The sequence below is a fragment of the Bidens hawaiensis genome, unplaced genomic scaffold (assembly GCF_021521415.1).
Source record: "Bidens hawaiensis isolate Kalapana, Puna unplaced genomic scaffold, B.hawaiensis_p1.1 tig00014098_1, whole genome shotgun sequence".
Lineage (NCBI taxonomy): Eukaryota > Viridiplantae > Streptophyta > Magnoliopsida > Asterales > Asteraceae > Bidens > Bidens hawaiensis.
Window position 1 is genome coordinate 133,423 of NW_027492213.1, and position 16,135 is coordinate 149,557.

General features: G+C 43.0%; 2 protein-coding genes across 2 annotated transcripts; one reads left to right on the forward strand and one right to left on the reverse strand.

Moving 5' to 3' along the window:
* Positions 1 to 383: 383 nt before the first annotated feature.
* LOC143545897 (uncharacterized) lies at positions 384 to 900 on the reverse strand. The gene has a single exon (XM_077037686.1). The coding sequence runs from the start codon at positions 840 to 842 to the stop codon at positions 384 to 386; it is 459 nt and encodes a 152-aa protein (XP_076893801.1). The 5' UTR covers positions 843 to 900.
* Positions 901 to 14,069: 13,169 nt separating this feature from the next.
* On the forward strand, positions 14,070 to 15,668 carry LOC143545898 (uncharacterized). The gene is made up of 3 exons (XM_077037687.1): positions 14,070 to 14,414; positions 14,924 to 15,316; positions 15,534 to 15,668. Exons 1-3 carry the CDS (start codon positions 14,070 to 14,072, stop codon positions 15,666 to 15,668), a joined length of 873 nt encoding a protein of 290 aa, XP_076893802.1.
* The last annotated feature ends 467 nt before the right edge of the window (positions 15,669 to 16,135 follow it).

Below are 16,135 nucleotides of genomic sequence, written 5' to 3' on the forward strand. Positions count from 1 at the left end.
TGAATTTATGTGATCAAATGGTGCATTTTAGTCCGTTTTAAGAAAGGACCATTTTAGGTACTAGTTTGGGTTAGTCAAGGAATTTATGTGACCGGGGCATTTTAGTCATTTTAATCGCCACTTTGGTCATTTTCTTAGAAGTGCCTAAGGTATAGTTCACAACACCACCACGTACCATATTATGTAAAGAAGATGGGTATAGGAAATTGATATACCAATTTGTTAGCAGTGTACATTGGACTATTACAAAGGTGACAACACAACTAGCCGATCATGTTTGTTCTAAAACACAAAATCGACAACTAAAAACACGCATAATACACAAAAACAACAAACGATAACCAAACCACACCACATCACTTAAACCACCATAATTAAAACATCTAATCAAGAGTAGTCCTCCTGGTGGCAGTGGTGGTGGTGGTGTTCCTACCACCGACACCGCCACCAACGCCACCAATCTCCTCCTCTTCATCATCATTCCCCCCCATTCCAAAAGTACCCTTCACCGCATCCGCCGCACCTTGCGCCATATCCTTCACTTTCTCACCCGTCCTCTGCATCACCCCACCCGTCTTTTCCTTACCCGATTGCGCCGTTTCTTTAGTGAACTGAGCCATATCCGACGCCCTGTCCCTAGTAGCTTGACCCATCTGCCCCGCCTTGTCTCTCGCCGCTTGGGCCGACTCTTTGGTCTTGTCCCATGCGGAGCCGGTCATGCTGGAAGTGTTGTCTCTTCCTTGTTGTGTTTTGTCTTCAATGTTTCCCATCATCTGGCCGGTCTTCTCCTCGGCTCGACCTTTGAACTCGCTGGCTTTGAACTGCTGGTCTTGGGACGACATTGTTGAAGTGATTGGAAGTTAATTAGAAGTGTTTTTTTTCTTTGAAAGAGGTTGTGAACAGTTGATTTGCTTTGGTCGAGAGGTGCATGGAGGTATGTAGAATATATAGAGTGGAATGTGAGATGGGTAGTCATGGTGAGACGTGTTATTAGGTCGACGCGTGTCATGGTTACGTGCCTTGACGGTGAGTCGGTGTCTTATCCATTCCAGTTTGCGATCTTGGAGGAATCTTATCTTGCATTTCTTTGTATGAGAAATGCAACATATTTGCTTTACTAATTTTGTTTTGTGATAATATATTAATAACGCTATATATATGTATATATAATAAGCAAGTGAAACCTTTTGTTTATAAGCTATTCGTAATAATTTCATTAAAAAGTGTAAAACGTTTCGTCATATTATTGTCAAAGTAGGTTTAACTTTAAAAATGTTTTGAACTTTAAGTGTATAACGCTTTCACATGAAAAATTTTTAAAGAGATAAAAATCAAAAAGAAAAATATTATGTATAATAGTTCGACGGGCTAAAAATTAAAAAGAATGATCTACATGCATGCATCCCACATGTTTTTCCTCGACAAGTACGCACAAAAACGTCTCATAAACACCCACTCGTAATGGTGTGTGAGCATTTTTAAGATGATATGGCTCACAAAGTTTTCCCGGTACAATGGATGCCCTAAACCACAATAGTTTTGTTTTGTTTTGATTACGTCCAATCTCCTAAATCTATCAGCTAACACATGCATGACCGAACCTGAAAAGAGACCTTGCAAGTTTTGGATTAAATGGTATCAACGATACTTAACCTTGAATTCAAAATAATAATATTACACCATACACCCAAAACCAACCTTCTACATGTTTAACCTTACATTTTGACCGAGTTTAGTTACCACCAATCATGACCCCATATTCATGAATGCATGCCTAATATTAGACGCCATGTGTTGGTCACTTGCATTGTGCTTCTTCCCTACTTAACTTTATTAATTCGTAGTCATCACTCATCAACATTTTGTGTACAATAGTGAAATAAGGAAATAGTCAGCATCCAACTTAATCAAGACACACCGCTAAACACCGATGGGCAAACCACAGCCCATCAACCTCAAGCTCACGCAATCTAGATCACAATTGCCTTTCACGTCTAAGCAAATTGGCATTTGCAACAGGGCGCAAATTTAACAACTTATTTACAATACAAATCACAACTGTCATAAAGTTAGCAACTTCCACCAACGGGATTGCATAATATGCGACCATTTCAATTCGCATAAAATTCGAAAATAGTGAAAGTAAATAATTTATAATGCAAATTCAAATTACGGTCACAAAATGGTGGGAAAAAAAAGGCAAACTAAAATTTATAGTTACATATCGGTCACAAAATAATATTTTCGGAATTTTATGTAATAGAACCATCGAGGTTCATGCACGTGAAACTATGAAAATGTTAAAAGTTTTACTTGTGAAAGTTATACCCGTTTATCACGAATTTCGGCCCATTTAAGTATGGATCATTGTCTAGCCCAATTGGTTCTATTTAGTTTATCCAAATACTAGCATAATAATTTTTAGATCACTTTCGTATCAATCATCTTGAAAAATATTTCCACTCCTCTTCCTACAAGTACAAGCAATGATAAAATTGGTAAAAAGATATAAAATAATTGCAAACTGTTAGGATTAGTAAATTGGTTGTCTATTTACAAATTGTTTATTGTGATTCACATAGCAAATTAAGAATCTATGAAAATTGTAATGATAGTTAGTTATGCACTTATGCTTAAATTATTTATAATAATCAGTTTCACTAAACAAGTTTAGTGAAACTGTTTTTTTTTAATCAGACATTCCTTTAAAACAGATAAATAAGTTAATATTGAGTGCTATAAATTTGTCACATTTTCAAAAAACCATAAATCTAGTGAAACTGTTTTTTTTTAATCAGACATTCCTTTAAAACAGATAAATAAGTTAATATTGAGTGCTATAAATTTGTCACATTTTCAAAAAACCATAAATCAGAACAATTGTTGTTTGCATCTTCCATTATTGTTAAACCAACGTTTTAGATTGTCGGTAGAACCGGTGAACCAACAATCAGGGTTAATTTGGAAAATCAAGTTTTTGGATTATAGTAAAAAAAACACCCGTTTATCAGTTGTTCTTAATAACTAGAAAAATATTTTTGCTAAACAACATAAGTACATAACTAAGAGGACTTTACCACAAGTAAGATAATACGTGGGGTTAATGGGTGTCCAGTAGTTGATCATAATTGGAGGTTCTACAAGTAAGTAACTCCTACAAGTAACGTAAGGATGACAATTATTGACCAAGCCATTTCCCTCGTTTTTAACTGATCCAACTTATTCGGCATTTTACGAAAACAACCTCTTCGATTTTTAGGTATCATTTCGTTTAATTATTATTTAATTAGTTACTTTCATTTGCTTTGACAACCCTTTTGTGATTTTGTTATTAAATAAACATATAAATGTTTGTGTTAGACTGTTATCAACATAACTTACTTTTTAAATTAGAACAAAAGATTTAAAGTTGAGTTATAATACTAGTTCATAAGATATAATCTATGTATCCTCACAAACATCACTAATTGTTAATTTACCAAGAAAAAGTGTTGAAGGTCAGCATGAAATTGAAGGTAAGATGACACTAGGTCAAGCACGACACGGATAACTCTCCCTTATTAGTTACTACATGTGACAGGTGATTATTGAATTAATCAAATAACTTTTTTTATCTTTTAATATTTTGTTATAACAGTTCTAGTATATATGTCCTGAGTAGTGCAAGAATATAATTGTGATTGGTTAACGATATTACTAAAACATTGTATGGATAAAACACGTTCACAGATATTTCATGGAGGTGTGATCTCAAAATAAGATACTTTGACTAAATTCACTTATTTAGCATTTCTGAACCAAATTCATTTGCATGGTAACAATTGCATGAGAACATGACGACCATAAATAATAAACTGGAGCTATTATACTTTGCATAAAAAAAGCATGTGATCTTTTAATTAGCTCCTTCTCTTTTCCTAATCCTCAAATAAACGTTTGATGTTTTTTAATTAGAATAAACGTACGTTTGATGTTAATAATGTTACTTTATATATATAACGATATTATCTTTTTATTCCTAAGAATGCACGGCACCAAATTAAAGAAAATAGAAAATACTTTATAATTTCCACTCATTTTAAACTTATCTAATATATAGGTTTTCGAAATTTTAGAGCAAATTTCTAAAGATAAAGTGGGCCGACGTCTATATATAATTACCGGTTAAAATAATTGAGTAGACTAGCTAATTAGGGTACGTTTTGACCAATTTAATTCTTGCATAGTCACTTTATTTCGCAAAATTTCATAAAAATTTAACAAGCCTGTTGAGATTAAGAAGGCCGGAATTATATGACCCCCGAGAGAAAGGTAAAAAACGGTGATCTAATTACATGATTTTCACTTTTGCACCTTCCCATTTTTAGTCAAATCATTAAAAACACGTAAAAAAGCATAAGTTTTGTTTATTAAACCACACTGAAGAGGTAGGTCCCAGCAGAGCCCAGTTGGACCCGCAAGACTCACCTTGAACAGGGACGTCTGCGCGGTTGGACCCGCAAGACTCACCTTAAACAGGGACGTCTGCGCAGTTGGACCCGCAAGACTCACCTCGAAGAGGGACGTCTGCGCAGTTGAACTCGCAATACTCAACCTTAAAGAGGGACGTCTGCGCAAAGACCAACTGGATCCGCAGGACCAACCATGCTCAGAGAGATGGCGTCCTTACGCGCAGTACGCAAGCTGTTCCCGCAGGAAAAGCCTCCCAATGGTGACGTACTCCGCCTGTTCCCGCAGCTGCGGATACTAGCCATCAGGGAAGGCTACCCGCACTAACAGCAAGGCTACACGCACAAGGCACTAACTCTCAAATAATTCAGTAATGTCACCTGAAGAGGGAATGAGCAAGCCGGGAATTCTCCCGCCCAAATGAGCCAGTCCGTACGCAACTGGAGGACCTTTTGTACTATACCTGCCAAGGTATGGACAAAAAATTTTTGACCAAAGCTGCGACAGCTCACTGACAACAGTACGACGAGCAGCACGCTCTAGTACTTAATGTCACTATCAGCCGCTGCCTACTCACCAACCCTTGTCGTGGCACGTACATAGCCTGCAGTTGGTGGAAAAGGAATAGTACACAGCCGGCCATGTCACTATCAGCCGCTGCCTACCCACCAACCACCAGCACGGCACGTGCGTAGCCCACAGTTGGTAGAAAAGGAATATTATACAGCCGGCTGTACCTTCTTGGACACCTACCTTCGGCTATAAATACTCCAACACCTTGGAACGGTATCATTATCTTATATCTTCATATATTATCTGATATCTGCTATAGTCATTTCTCTTAATATACACTTATATTCAAGAGCAATCTAGTCTGATTCTCACGCCGGAGTGTGGTTACAAAAAGGGACCCCCCCTTCTCAGTGACGAGCTCACGGTGTCTGTTTTGCAGGTCATCAGAAGAATAACCATCTTTGCCGGACCAAACCCTCGTGGGAAACATCTACTTAACCCCCAGATTATCCGTAATCTGCCCGGGGGTCAATTAGTGTTTCTTCATTGGCGCCATCCGTGCATAAAAACTAGAACTAATTCTTTTTCAGTTTTTCAAAACTTCTGGAAAGATGGTTAACGTTACTCCGGTCCCGAGGCCAGCGAGTGACCAAGAAACCCCGGTAATCACAACCCCAGCTACTGGGAGGAACACCGGCGAGTACACAAATTTTACGAACACTACCCCGGTTACTCAAGCCGGGGCAAGTGCAGTAAATTTTACGAACACTACCCCGGTTACCCAAGCCGGGGCAAGTGCAGTAAATTTTACGAACACTACCCCGGTTACCCAAGCCGGGGCAAGTGCAGTAAACAATCATCCCCTGGGATTCATTAATACCCAGGTGGAAAGACAACAGACGAGGCTCCCCCGCCAAACACTTGAACAAGTTAAAGCGTGGGCGGAAGCACGTCAGAAGAAATTCCAAGCTGAGTTGGACGAACGCTTACGTTCCATCCAACAGGCTGACGAATTTGGAAGCACTCGACAACAGCTCAACATGAGCAGTGAGTGCGAGTACTCGGACTATGATCGGGAGGAATCCGACACCGACGCAAACCCTCGCCATAGGGCGAAAGGGAAGCGTAAGGAAACGGACTTCCAACCGAGAAGGAATTTCGAAGAAACCTTCAAACCAAGGAACGCGGGGGGAAACCCACGTGACTTCTCCAAAACCTTTAGACCAACTGCTGCAAATGCGGGAACGTCCAAGTTTGCAAGGGACATTGCGGAAGCAATCGCCCCGAGAAGTGCCAAACAGATGTCCAACATCGGCACTTATGATGGTATATCCGACCCAGACGATCATTTGAACAGATTCATAACGGGGGCAACCGTCAACAACTGGACGGAACCCACGTGGTGTTATATGTTCCAGATGACGCTGGTTGGCGCGGCTAGAGCGTGGTTTGACCGTCTACCGGTCCACAACATCTACGATTGGGCAGACTTCCAACAGAAGTTCAGCCAACACTTCAGTCAACAAAGAAAGTATACCGAAGAGCAATGGACAATCCTCAACTGCATCCGAGAGGAAGATGAGTCTTTACTAGACTTCATCACACGCTTCAATTCAAAGAAGCTAAGTCTGGGCACTATTAGCGAAGATCTTGTTCGCGCAGCTTTCATCCAAGGCGCCGAATACCCAGAGCTTATCCACACATTGACGGGTAAAAACGGCATGCCATCCACATGAGATGCAATCATGACAGTAGCTAAACGTTTCGCGGAAACGGAAAAGCAACTGGGTAGAGATCTTCCCCAGAGCACAAACCTCTACACTCAGAAAACAAGAGAAAACAACGTCCTTACTGCCCGACTAAACAAAAAGAGGAAGCTAGGCATTTGGCAGTCAAGGGTAAACTTTGACACCTCATCCGGCTCGCACCCTCGGTTAGGCGGAAAGGATAACATGCAGTCGGCGAACCGGAACTCCAGATGGACGCCACTCACCAAAAGCGTCACCGAGATATTCGCCACCGAGAGGCTCTCATGGCCAAAGGCTCCAATTATCCGACAGCGTCCAAACGCTGATCAAAGCAAATTCTGTGACTTCCACAGGACAAGAGGCCACACCACCGAGGAATGCTTAGACTTGAAGGACATCGTCGAAGCATTTGTCAGAGATGGGAAACTCACGCACCTCGTGGCGTAATGAACGCTGAGCAGGCTAATGCGTGTAGAACCCCAGTTGGGGAAAACACGAATGAAACTGCAGCTTCAATGTTGGAGACTACATACTGCGTAAACAACGAGATTCCGAACCAGGTGAATATCGGCTCGAAAGGCTCGATGACACCCCCATCCCAAGAACATGGAAGGGAGTTCAATTACACAGGTTGCATGTAGATCAATTCCAAACTTGTAAAGAAAAGGCCCAGAGCCACTTCTAATGGAAATGATTCTCCTTACCACATTGACGCTGATGGTCTTACATTTATACTTGTGAACCTTTCCACACTGATATGCCGGTATTCACCGCATAAATAAGTGTGAAAAAAAGTCGTTGCGTGTGTGGACGGCTGCAAAACCCGCATAAACACAAAAAACGGCAAAAATTTCTAAGAAATAAGGACAACCTTCACGCAGGTCAGTTATAGGTAAAGTTTGGTCATCCCACTAAATGAAAGTGAAGGTCCTACCAGCACAATCATGATAGAGGAAACTGAACATTAACCTATTGACAACCGCGCGTTGAAAGGTTTAACTTATTCAAAACACTGATGCCGGTATTCACCGCATAAATAAGTGGGGAAGTCGTTGCGTGTGGACGGCGGCAAAACCCGCATAAACACAAAAAACGGCAAACCTTCACGCAGGTCAGTTATAGGTGAAGATTGGTCATCCCACTAAATGAAAGTGACGGTCCTACCCGCACAATCATGATAGAGGAAACTGAACACTAACCTATTGACAACCGCGCGTCGAACGGTTAACTTATTCAAAACACTTGGAAAATTGCTAAGTTAAAGTAAAGTATGCACGAGCGAATCATATATTGTTTATGCGGCAAAACAATTGCCAAATTAAGCTATAATATGCATGAGCAAGTCATATAACGTTTATAAAGCAAGTCATCCAGTGAAATTGGCGGTCCTACCCGCACAAACATTTATATTTCGTAAAAAATTCAAACATTACAAGAATGGCCGGGTATCTACCCGCCTACAGAAATATAAATCTATCCTAACGATGGGAAGGGATCTCAAGGTTCAAACTTCAGGACCACTCCCTCCAAACCCACTTGTACCCGCACCATCAGTTGGCTGTGGCGGTTCAAGGAAAGTCTTGAGAATGGTTAGCCCATCATCAGCAGCAGCAATTTCGTTCACCTTCTCCACCACCGGATGCGGGAAGGCAGCATACTGGTTCACTGCTTAGTCATAGGCAGCTTCAGTGTCTACGTCAAAAAGAGGGAAGTTGGAAGGCGGGATGCCCTTCTCAACAAACCCCAGACCAAGCAAGAAACCAGCCTTTTCCCCATCCTCATGGGAAGCGTTGAGGGCTGCGCTCATGGCATCGTCATAAGATGTGTTCGTGAAGATCCGATGCACAACCTACAAGGAAAAATACAAAGTATCAAAACCTTTTCTAAGTACAAAGAAAAGCGTAAAGATATTATGAAGCTATGCACCTGCGACAACGCTTCTCGTAGAAGCCATTCCTTGGTGATCAGAGCCTCCTGGAGGGCAGCTTGAGCTTGGTTACGGGCGCGTTCGGCTTCATTTTTGTTAAGGTTGGCAAGCAACACTTCCTTAGCAGCAGCCTCTTCAACGCCCTTTAGCTTACGCTCAGTGTGGTCAAGCATACCCCTCTGATCCAAGATCTCTTGGAGCTTTTTGGCGTCTTCCATGGCCAAGGCATCATGAGACTGCTGGAGCCTCTCTAGTTTGGCTTTAAGCTCCTCATTCTCAGCGCGCAGAGGCTCAGCAACAGCTTCAGCTTTGGTGGCCCTCTCGGTCGCGTTCCGCGCAGTTTCCTTAGCCAACCTAAGCTGTTCGTTAACAGCTTGGGTAGCCTTGGAACGAGCCTCGAGACGGGCCTGAACTTCAACCTCGAGGGCCTTGAAGACCTTTTCCTTCTCCGTAGCAACGGCGGAAAGTCTCCTGTTCTCCTCCCGGATGGCCCGCGCCTGAGCCACTTCTTGGATACGCGTCGCCTTTAACTTGTCGTTTTCACGACAAAGCAACTCGACGCGCGACTGCATCCGGGCAAGGAGAATCCGAAGCTCATTTGTCAGCCTACCCTCCTAGTAGCTAGACATGGCTTCCCCCAACGCGCCACTTGGGGCCGCGTGACGCGCCCACTCGACGCAGTCCACAGCCGTCCGAAGGTTTGTTCCCCGGCGGATGTTCCACCGTGGAACATACACCTCATTGGAATCCGACACTGTAAAAACAAAAAACAGTTAGGAAAAGATGATATAAAAAAAAGAGGCCAAAATAACCCTACGCACCTGTAGGGTCGACAACAGGCCGGTAGCCGCCGAACCCATCACCCGAACCTAAGGGATATCCATCCAAGAGGTCAGGCAGATGGGAAGGAGGCAGAGATTAGCTAGAAGCCCCAAACAAACCTGCTGAACCGGCCGGAGACGAGGTAGTCACCGGTGCCGGAGGCACGGTTGAAGCCGCCGCGGTAGAGACCATCGGAGGTGAACTCACGGGAGGTGAACTCACAACCGTGGCCGCCGCTGCGGAGGAGCCCGCAGAAAAAATCACCGCCGGCTCAGTGAAGGATGCAGTGAAGATAGCACTGACAGCCGGCGGAGATGACGTCACAATTGGAACAGTTGCCTCAACCGGGTGAGCAACTGAACCAACACTTGAAACAGGCGCGGCCGCCTGGGTCATCGCCTCGGGTAGGTTGACCAAACCTACCGTCATGGGTCGAGAGACGCTCATCCCCGCTCCACTCTGGAATGCGGTAGCATCCACGCCTGCATGAAGACGATATTAAAAACAATGGCGGAAAGAATTGCGGGTAAGATTAATTTACACTTACGAGTTTTCTTGAGCTTGAAGGTTCTGACAGGCGGGGACGAACCCGATGGAGCCGGCCTCTTCACGCCGGTCACCGTCGTTGTACTGGGCGGATCGGAGGTGACAGCTGTCTCAACCTCCGAAATAGTTGTCTCACCACCACCAGGGTTCCCCGCCGCTTCCTCACTTTCGATATCCGACTCAGACCGGTTCCCCTGATCGGCAGTGGAGGCAACCTTCGCCTTGCCCTTCACGCCGGCAGCTTTCTTCTTCCTCACGAAGAAAGGACCATCTGTGGATTCCTCATCAGAAGATGACAAAATTAGAGGAATTCCAGCAGAGGTTTGAGCATTGAGAGGGCGAGGGTTAAAGTGTCCCTTACCTGGCCGCCTGGCGCTCAGAATCTCGTGGCCCGGCGGGTAGACCTCCACAAACCGATCCGCCGTTTGCTCCAGGATGGGCAACTCGTTCTCGTCGAGAGCACGAGTACCCAGCCGAGCGGGACCACCGCTCTCACGCGGTTGCAGAAGTGACTGCAAATTGTTCCCCTCTGAAAATAAACAGAAAAGCAGTTAGAAGAAAAACCCTAAATCAGCAAAAAGATATGAAGCATACCGTAAGGGATAGAGTTCAAACCGTATTCGAGGACGATGGGAATCTGTGGCGCCTCTGCCCCAGCATCCTTCCATACCCGGCTCATCCCAAACATCACCATCCCAGACTCCGCAAAGCGGTAAACCGGAGTCTGGATCCGGGAGATCTTGGTAAGCCATTCCGCCTCCTGGTAGTTGGAGGCGTGAAGGTTCGGGAGAGCTCTCCCGTTCTTGAACGTCATCGCTATGGGGACGACGCGAGCGGATATATAGAAGAACTCCCGCTTCCAAGACCGAAGACTGCGCTCGGTAGCACAGATCTTCAAACCTTTGATCCGGGTGATCAAGGTATACCAACCCTGGATGCACCTCCAGGAGTAGAAGGTCATCAGGCGGTCGACGCGGGGCTCAACGCCCAGAATGTGGCACAAAAATTCAAAGTGGCGAACCTTTGCGATCGCCATCGGGTGCACCTCCGTCAAATGTACACCGTGTCTCTCCAAAACACGGTACACAAACTTCGTCAATGGGAACTTGAGATTCCCATAGATGAAGAATGCAGCACACACCCCTATCTTGCCCTTGGGTGCATCGTACACCATCTGATGAGGCTCAGGAAACTTAGGCTCGAAAGGCTCGAGCATGAACTTCCTGACGATGTACCGATAAACGTCGACGGAAAGAGCACACTGGCACTCCCCAGCAGTACTCTTATCGTCCTTGTAAGACGTCGGGTTCTCGATGTACACGTCGGACTCCTCGACAATAGCCTCAGGATCACGAATGGAAGACATGTTTCGAAGGATGGAAAGAAGAACGATTTCAGGAGAATGCTCGACGAAAGTTAGAGTTCGCCGGAAATCGCTTAGAAGATGAAGTGAAACTGTGAGTTGAGATGCATCCTCTCCTCCCTTTATATACTCATCGCAATGAATGCGATGAATTTAATGCGGGAGAGACGGAAAAGCGCAGGTGCAATGAAACTATGACACGTGGAAAAAGCAAGCTGGCAACAGCTGTTGACAGGACGCGCGCCGTAAACTTCGCGCTCACGCGCCCGAAAACTCGCGCCCACGCGCCTGAAAAAGCGTCTGGAATGACCATATACCGTCACGTCACCATAACTTCATGCACGTCCTGAAACTGTCAGAAGAAACCGTCAGACCACGCTGACGTCCCTTCAACGGTTAGACTGTTCTTATCCTTTCACCAACTCTTCGAATTTCAAAAAAAATTCAAAAAGATTCAAAAGTAAGCGGGACTATACCCCCTTACCTTGGCAACCAAGTAACTATAAGACAGGTGCGGGTACAGTGTCAAGACAAAACCCTTCACATACTTAGCACCTGCAGGGAATTGAAGCCAAGAATACCTTGGCAACCAAGTAACTATAAGACAGGTGCGGGTACAGTGTCAAGGCAAAACCCTTCACACACTTAGCACCTGCAGGGAATTGAAGCCAACAATACCTTGGAAGTAAAGTAACTATAAGACGAGTGTGGGTACAGTGTCAAGGCAAAACCCTTCACATACTTAGCACTCGCAGGGAATTGAAACCAAGAAGGATCTTCTGGGCCATGCTTGCGGAAACGGAAATAACATCTCCGCATAGCGGGAACGTTGAGAACTAGATTGTTTGAAGCTCCAAGATGGAATTGGTTTAACATAATTGATCACTATGTTTAAAACTACCAAAACCTCATGGAGAATCTACAAAATGGAACTCAACGCTCCTGACTTGCGAGGAGGTTACAGACCTACCCGCATCATACCCAAAGATCAAGCAGAAAAGTCGGGAATTTCTGCACGTGACATTAGGACTTTCGCGGGAAGAAACCCCATGGAAAACCTTAAAACTAAACCCTTTTCAAAACCCCTTGCTTAAGTCCAAAAGTTCACCTCACTTATTAACAATTCATGAGAAGAACATTGGACTGGGGGGGACTTGAAGAGGTAGGTCCCAGCAGAGCCCAGTTGGACCCGCAAGACTCACCTTGAACAGGGACGTCTGCGCGGTTGGACCCGCAAGACTCACCTTAAACAGGGACGTCTGCGCAGTTGGACCCGCAAGACTCACCTCGAAGAGGGACGTCTGCGCAGTTGAACTCGCAAGACTCAACCTTAAAGAGGGACGTCTGCGCAAAGACCAACTGGATCCGCAGGACCAACCATGCTCAGAGAGATGACGTCCTTACGCGTAGTACGCAAGCTGTTCCCGCAGGAAAAGCCTCCCAATTGTGACGTACTCCGCCTGTTTCCGCAGCTGCGGATACTAGCCATCAGGGAAGGCTACCCGCACTAACAGCAAGGCTACACGCACAAGGCACTAACTCTCAAATAATTCAGTAATGTCACCTGAAGAGGGAATGAGCAAGCCGGGAATTCTCCCGCCCAAATGAGCCGGTCCGTACGCTACTGGAGGACCTTTTGTACTATACCTGCCAAGGTATAGACAAAAGATCTGACCAAAGCTGCGACAGCTCACTGACAACAGTACGACGAGCAGCACGCTCTAGTACTTAATGTCACTATCAGCCGCTGCCTACTCACCAACCCTTGTCGTGGCACGTACATAGCCTGCAGTTGGTGGAAAAGGAATAGTACACAGCCGGCCATGTCACTATCAGCCGCTGCCTACCCACCAACCACCAGCACGGCACGTGCGTAGCCCACAGTTGGTAGAAAAGGAATATTATACAGCCGGCTGTACCTTCTTGGACACCTACCTTCGGCTATAAATACTCCAACACCTTGGAACGGTATCATTATCTTATATCTTCATATATTATCTGATATCTGCTCTAGTCATTTCTCTTAATATACACTTATATTCAAGAGCAATCTAGTCTGATTCTCACGCCGGAGGGTGGTCACAAGGAGGGACCCCCCCTTCTCAGTGACGAGCTCACGGTGTCTGTTTTGCAGGTCATCAGAAGAATAACCATCTTTGCCGGACCAAACCCTCGTGAGAAACATCTACTTAACCCCCAGATTATCCGTAATCTGCCCGGGGTCAATTAGTGTTTCTTCACACACAAACCAAGTGAAATATAACATCATGTAGTTCTCTTTCTTTATGTATTGTTAAATTTATACTTTTATATATATAACATAAGTGAGTTCAGACTTTACAGAAACCTTTACTATCCCAAATTCATTTTTAATAATTAGAATATCAAAATGGTTAAATTTTTTAAAAGGTAAAGTTACAATACACCTAATAGTTTTATCTTTGCCTAATGTTTTTATTAAATTAATTAACATCATTGTTAGTTTATACAGTGCAGAAACCAAATTGTCATTTATCATAATACAAGGCTGTTAAATGAAAATAACCTCAAATATCTCCTGATGACTAGGAGGTCAATTAAACCAAACCCTATTGACCGATTCCCCCACGTTCACAACCGTTAACCCATTATATAACACAATTAAGCTGAGGTCCACTGTTCTTCCACAACACAACAGCTGTTTCAATTCATTTCATTGTCAATGGCGGCTCAAAGCTTCTACTCCAACTGGCCAACATTCTACCTCAACTCCGCCGTTCCACCACCGCCAGATCATCAGCTCTTACCTTTTCATGGCAACTTTACACTTTCTGATAATGCCTACTTCAACCATCACTCTCCAAGCTTCAGCGATGGCTTCTCAAACAATAATAATCTCCAGTTTCATAACCCTATCAATTACCCCACTTTATCATCATCTTATTCACCATCACCGCCACCTTTACCAGACCTTACTCAATCATTCACCTTCAATCACGAATATTATTCAGATGTTCCAATTGTTCCTGATGCATATGATGGTGGAGAATTCTTTCTAGTGAATCAGGTAAACCCAATAATATTCATCATGTATCGTATTTTTATTCTTTGTTTGTAATTAATAATAATTATGTATCCTATATGCATGCTTTTTCTTTGTTTTTAATAATAATTAATGAGTCGTATGAGAGGCAAATCATACGTTTCGTATGTCTTGTTGACTGTCAAAGAAATGATTTATATGACTACTAATAATCACACGGATCATATGATTTTTTTCCACGCTATCATAAAGGCCATGTGACACCACACAACTCCTATGATATTTGCGAAAATTGTTATATGACCGGTATAATGTTGTAGTTGAGCTAGTGTACGATTTTTTGTGTGGTCACGGAATGTAAAAAAAATATAATAATAATAATAAGAAGAATAAGAATAATAATAACAACGTATCTTGATTTTTTTTTATTAGTTATAAATATGTATCATGATTTATTTATCTTTGTTTTTAATTAAAATAATACTAATTTTAATAATAATAATAATGCATTATGTTTATGATGTTGGATGCAGCCGGATTATTATTCATATCCGTCATATCCAGTTGCTAATGATGCATGCTCCATGGAGACCATGCAGCCGGAACTACCGCCGTTGCCGGATATGTACGACGGTGGAGGCTCTTCTGGTGCAGTGCTGACGTCATACGGCGGTGGAGTAGGGTTTAATGATGTTCATGGTGAGGACAGGAGTGTGGAAATGAAGAGGAATGGTGCGCGGGTGTCAGCGCAGAGCATGGCGGCGAGGATACGCCGAAGGAAGATAAGTGAGAAGACATCCGAGCTGGGAAAACTCGTTCCCGGCGGTCATCGGATGACCACGGCGGAGATGTTTCAGGCAGCTTTTAAGTATATTAAGTTCTTGCAAGCTCAAGTTGGTGTTTTGCAACTCATGCCCTCATCTCCGGTAATTAATTTACTAATTCACTACTTAATTATTTGTTTCTTTGTTTTGGTATGTGAACAAAACTAAGGGGCTTAGGTTGTTAATCAAGAAATAATAAGGGTAAAATTGGAACTTTACAAAGTTTTATATGATATTGATGAGTGCTTCAAAGTTCAAATTATTGCTGTTTGACTCGAACCTGTTCTAAAAAGTCGACATTATGTGTGTAATTGTGTAGGGACTCGGGTTGGAACTTCAAGCTTTGCTCACATGTCCTACCGTACAAGAGAAGTTATACACTTCGGGAAGGTGCATCGTATCCCAGACACTTGAAGAAACCTTAGCTGAAGATCATCAAGGGAAAAAGAATTAGGCAAAATAATTAAGTGACCTTAACAATTGATTAGTTTTTGGTTTCAATAGAACTAGACAGAAGTTAGAACTATCATTAATGATTTAACGCTATTATTGTATTTATCACTTTGGCTTTTAATAACATTACTTTGATTTTAATTACTTTTAAGTTTGAAACGATTGAATACATTTTTTTCACCCATAGATAATTTATAAACTAAATACGGAAGTATCTTACAAATTTACAAGAATTTACAATAGTAACAAAATATTAAACTTGAATTAAAGAAAATACAATGCACGTAAAGTAATAAAATGTATTTTAATTATTAAAAGAAAAATGTTATTGAAATCCAATATACCCATTGTTTTGGTTCACCAGTTCAACAAGTCAAGTCTGTATCCATGCACCTGACTAATAATGTATCTAGATTTTGGCACAGTTAATAGAATAAGGATTATGATTCAAACGTTTTAACTCCAAAC

Excerpts from the sequence above, each read along its gene's own strand:
- LOC143545897 (XM_077037686.1), bottom strand. The coding sequence starts at position 842 with ATGTCGTCCCAAGACCAGCAGTTCAAAGCCAGCGAGTTCAAAGGTCGA.
- LOC143545898 (XM_077037687.1), top strand. The coding sequence starts at position 14,070 with ATGGCGGCTCAAAGCTTCTACTCCAACTGGCCAACATTCTACCTCAAC. Across the intron at positions 14,415-14,923 it reads AATTCTTTCTAGTGAATCAG|CCGGATTATTATTCATATCC; the intron begins GTAAACCCAATA and ends TGTTGGATGCAG. Across the intron at positions 15,317-15,533 it reads AACTCATGCCCTCATCTCCG|GGACTCGGGTTGGAACTTCA; the intron begins GTAATTAATTTA and ends GTAATTGTGTAG.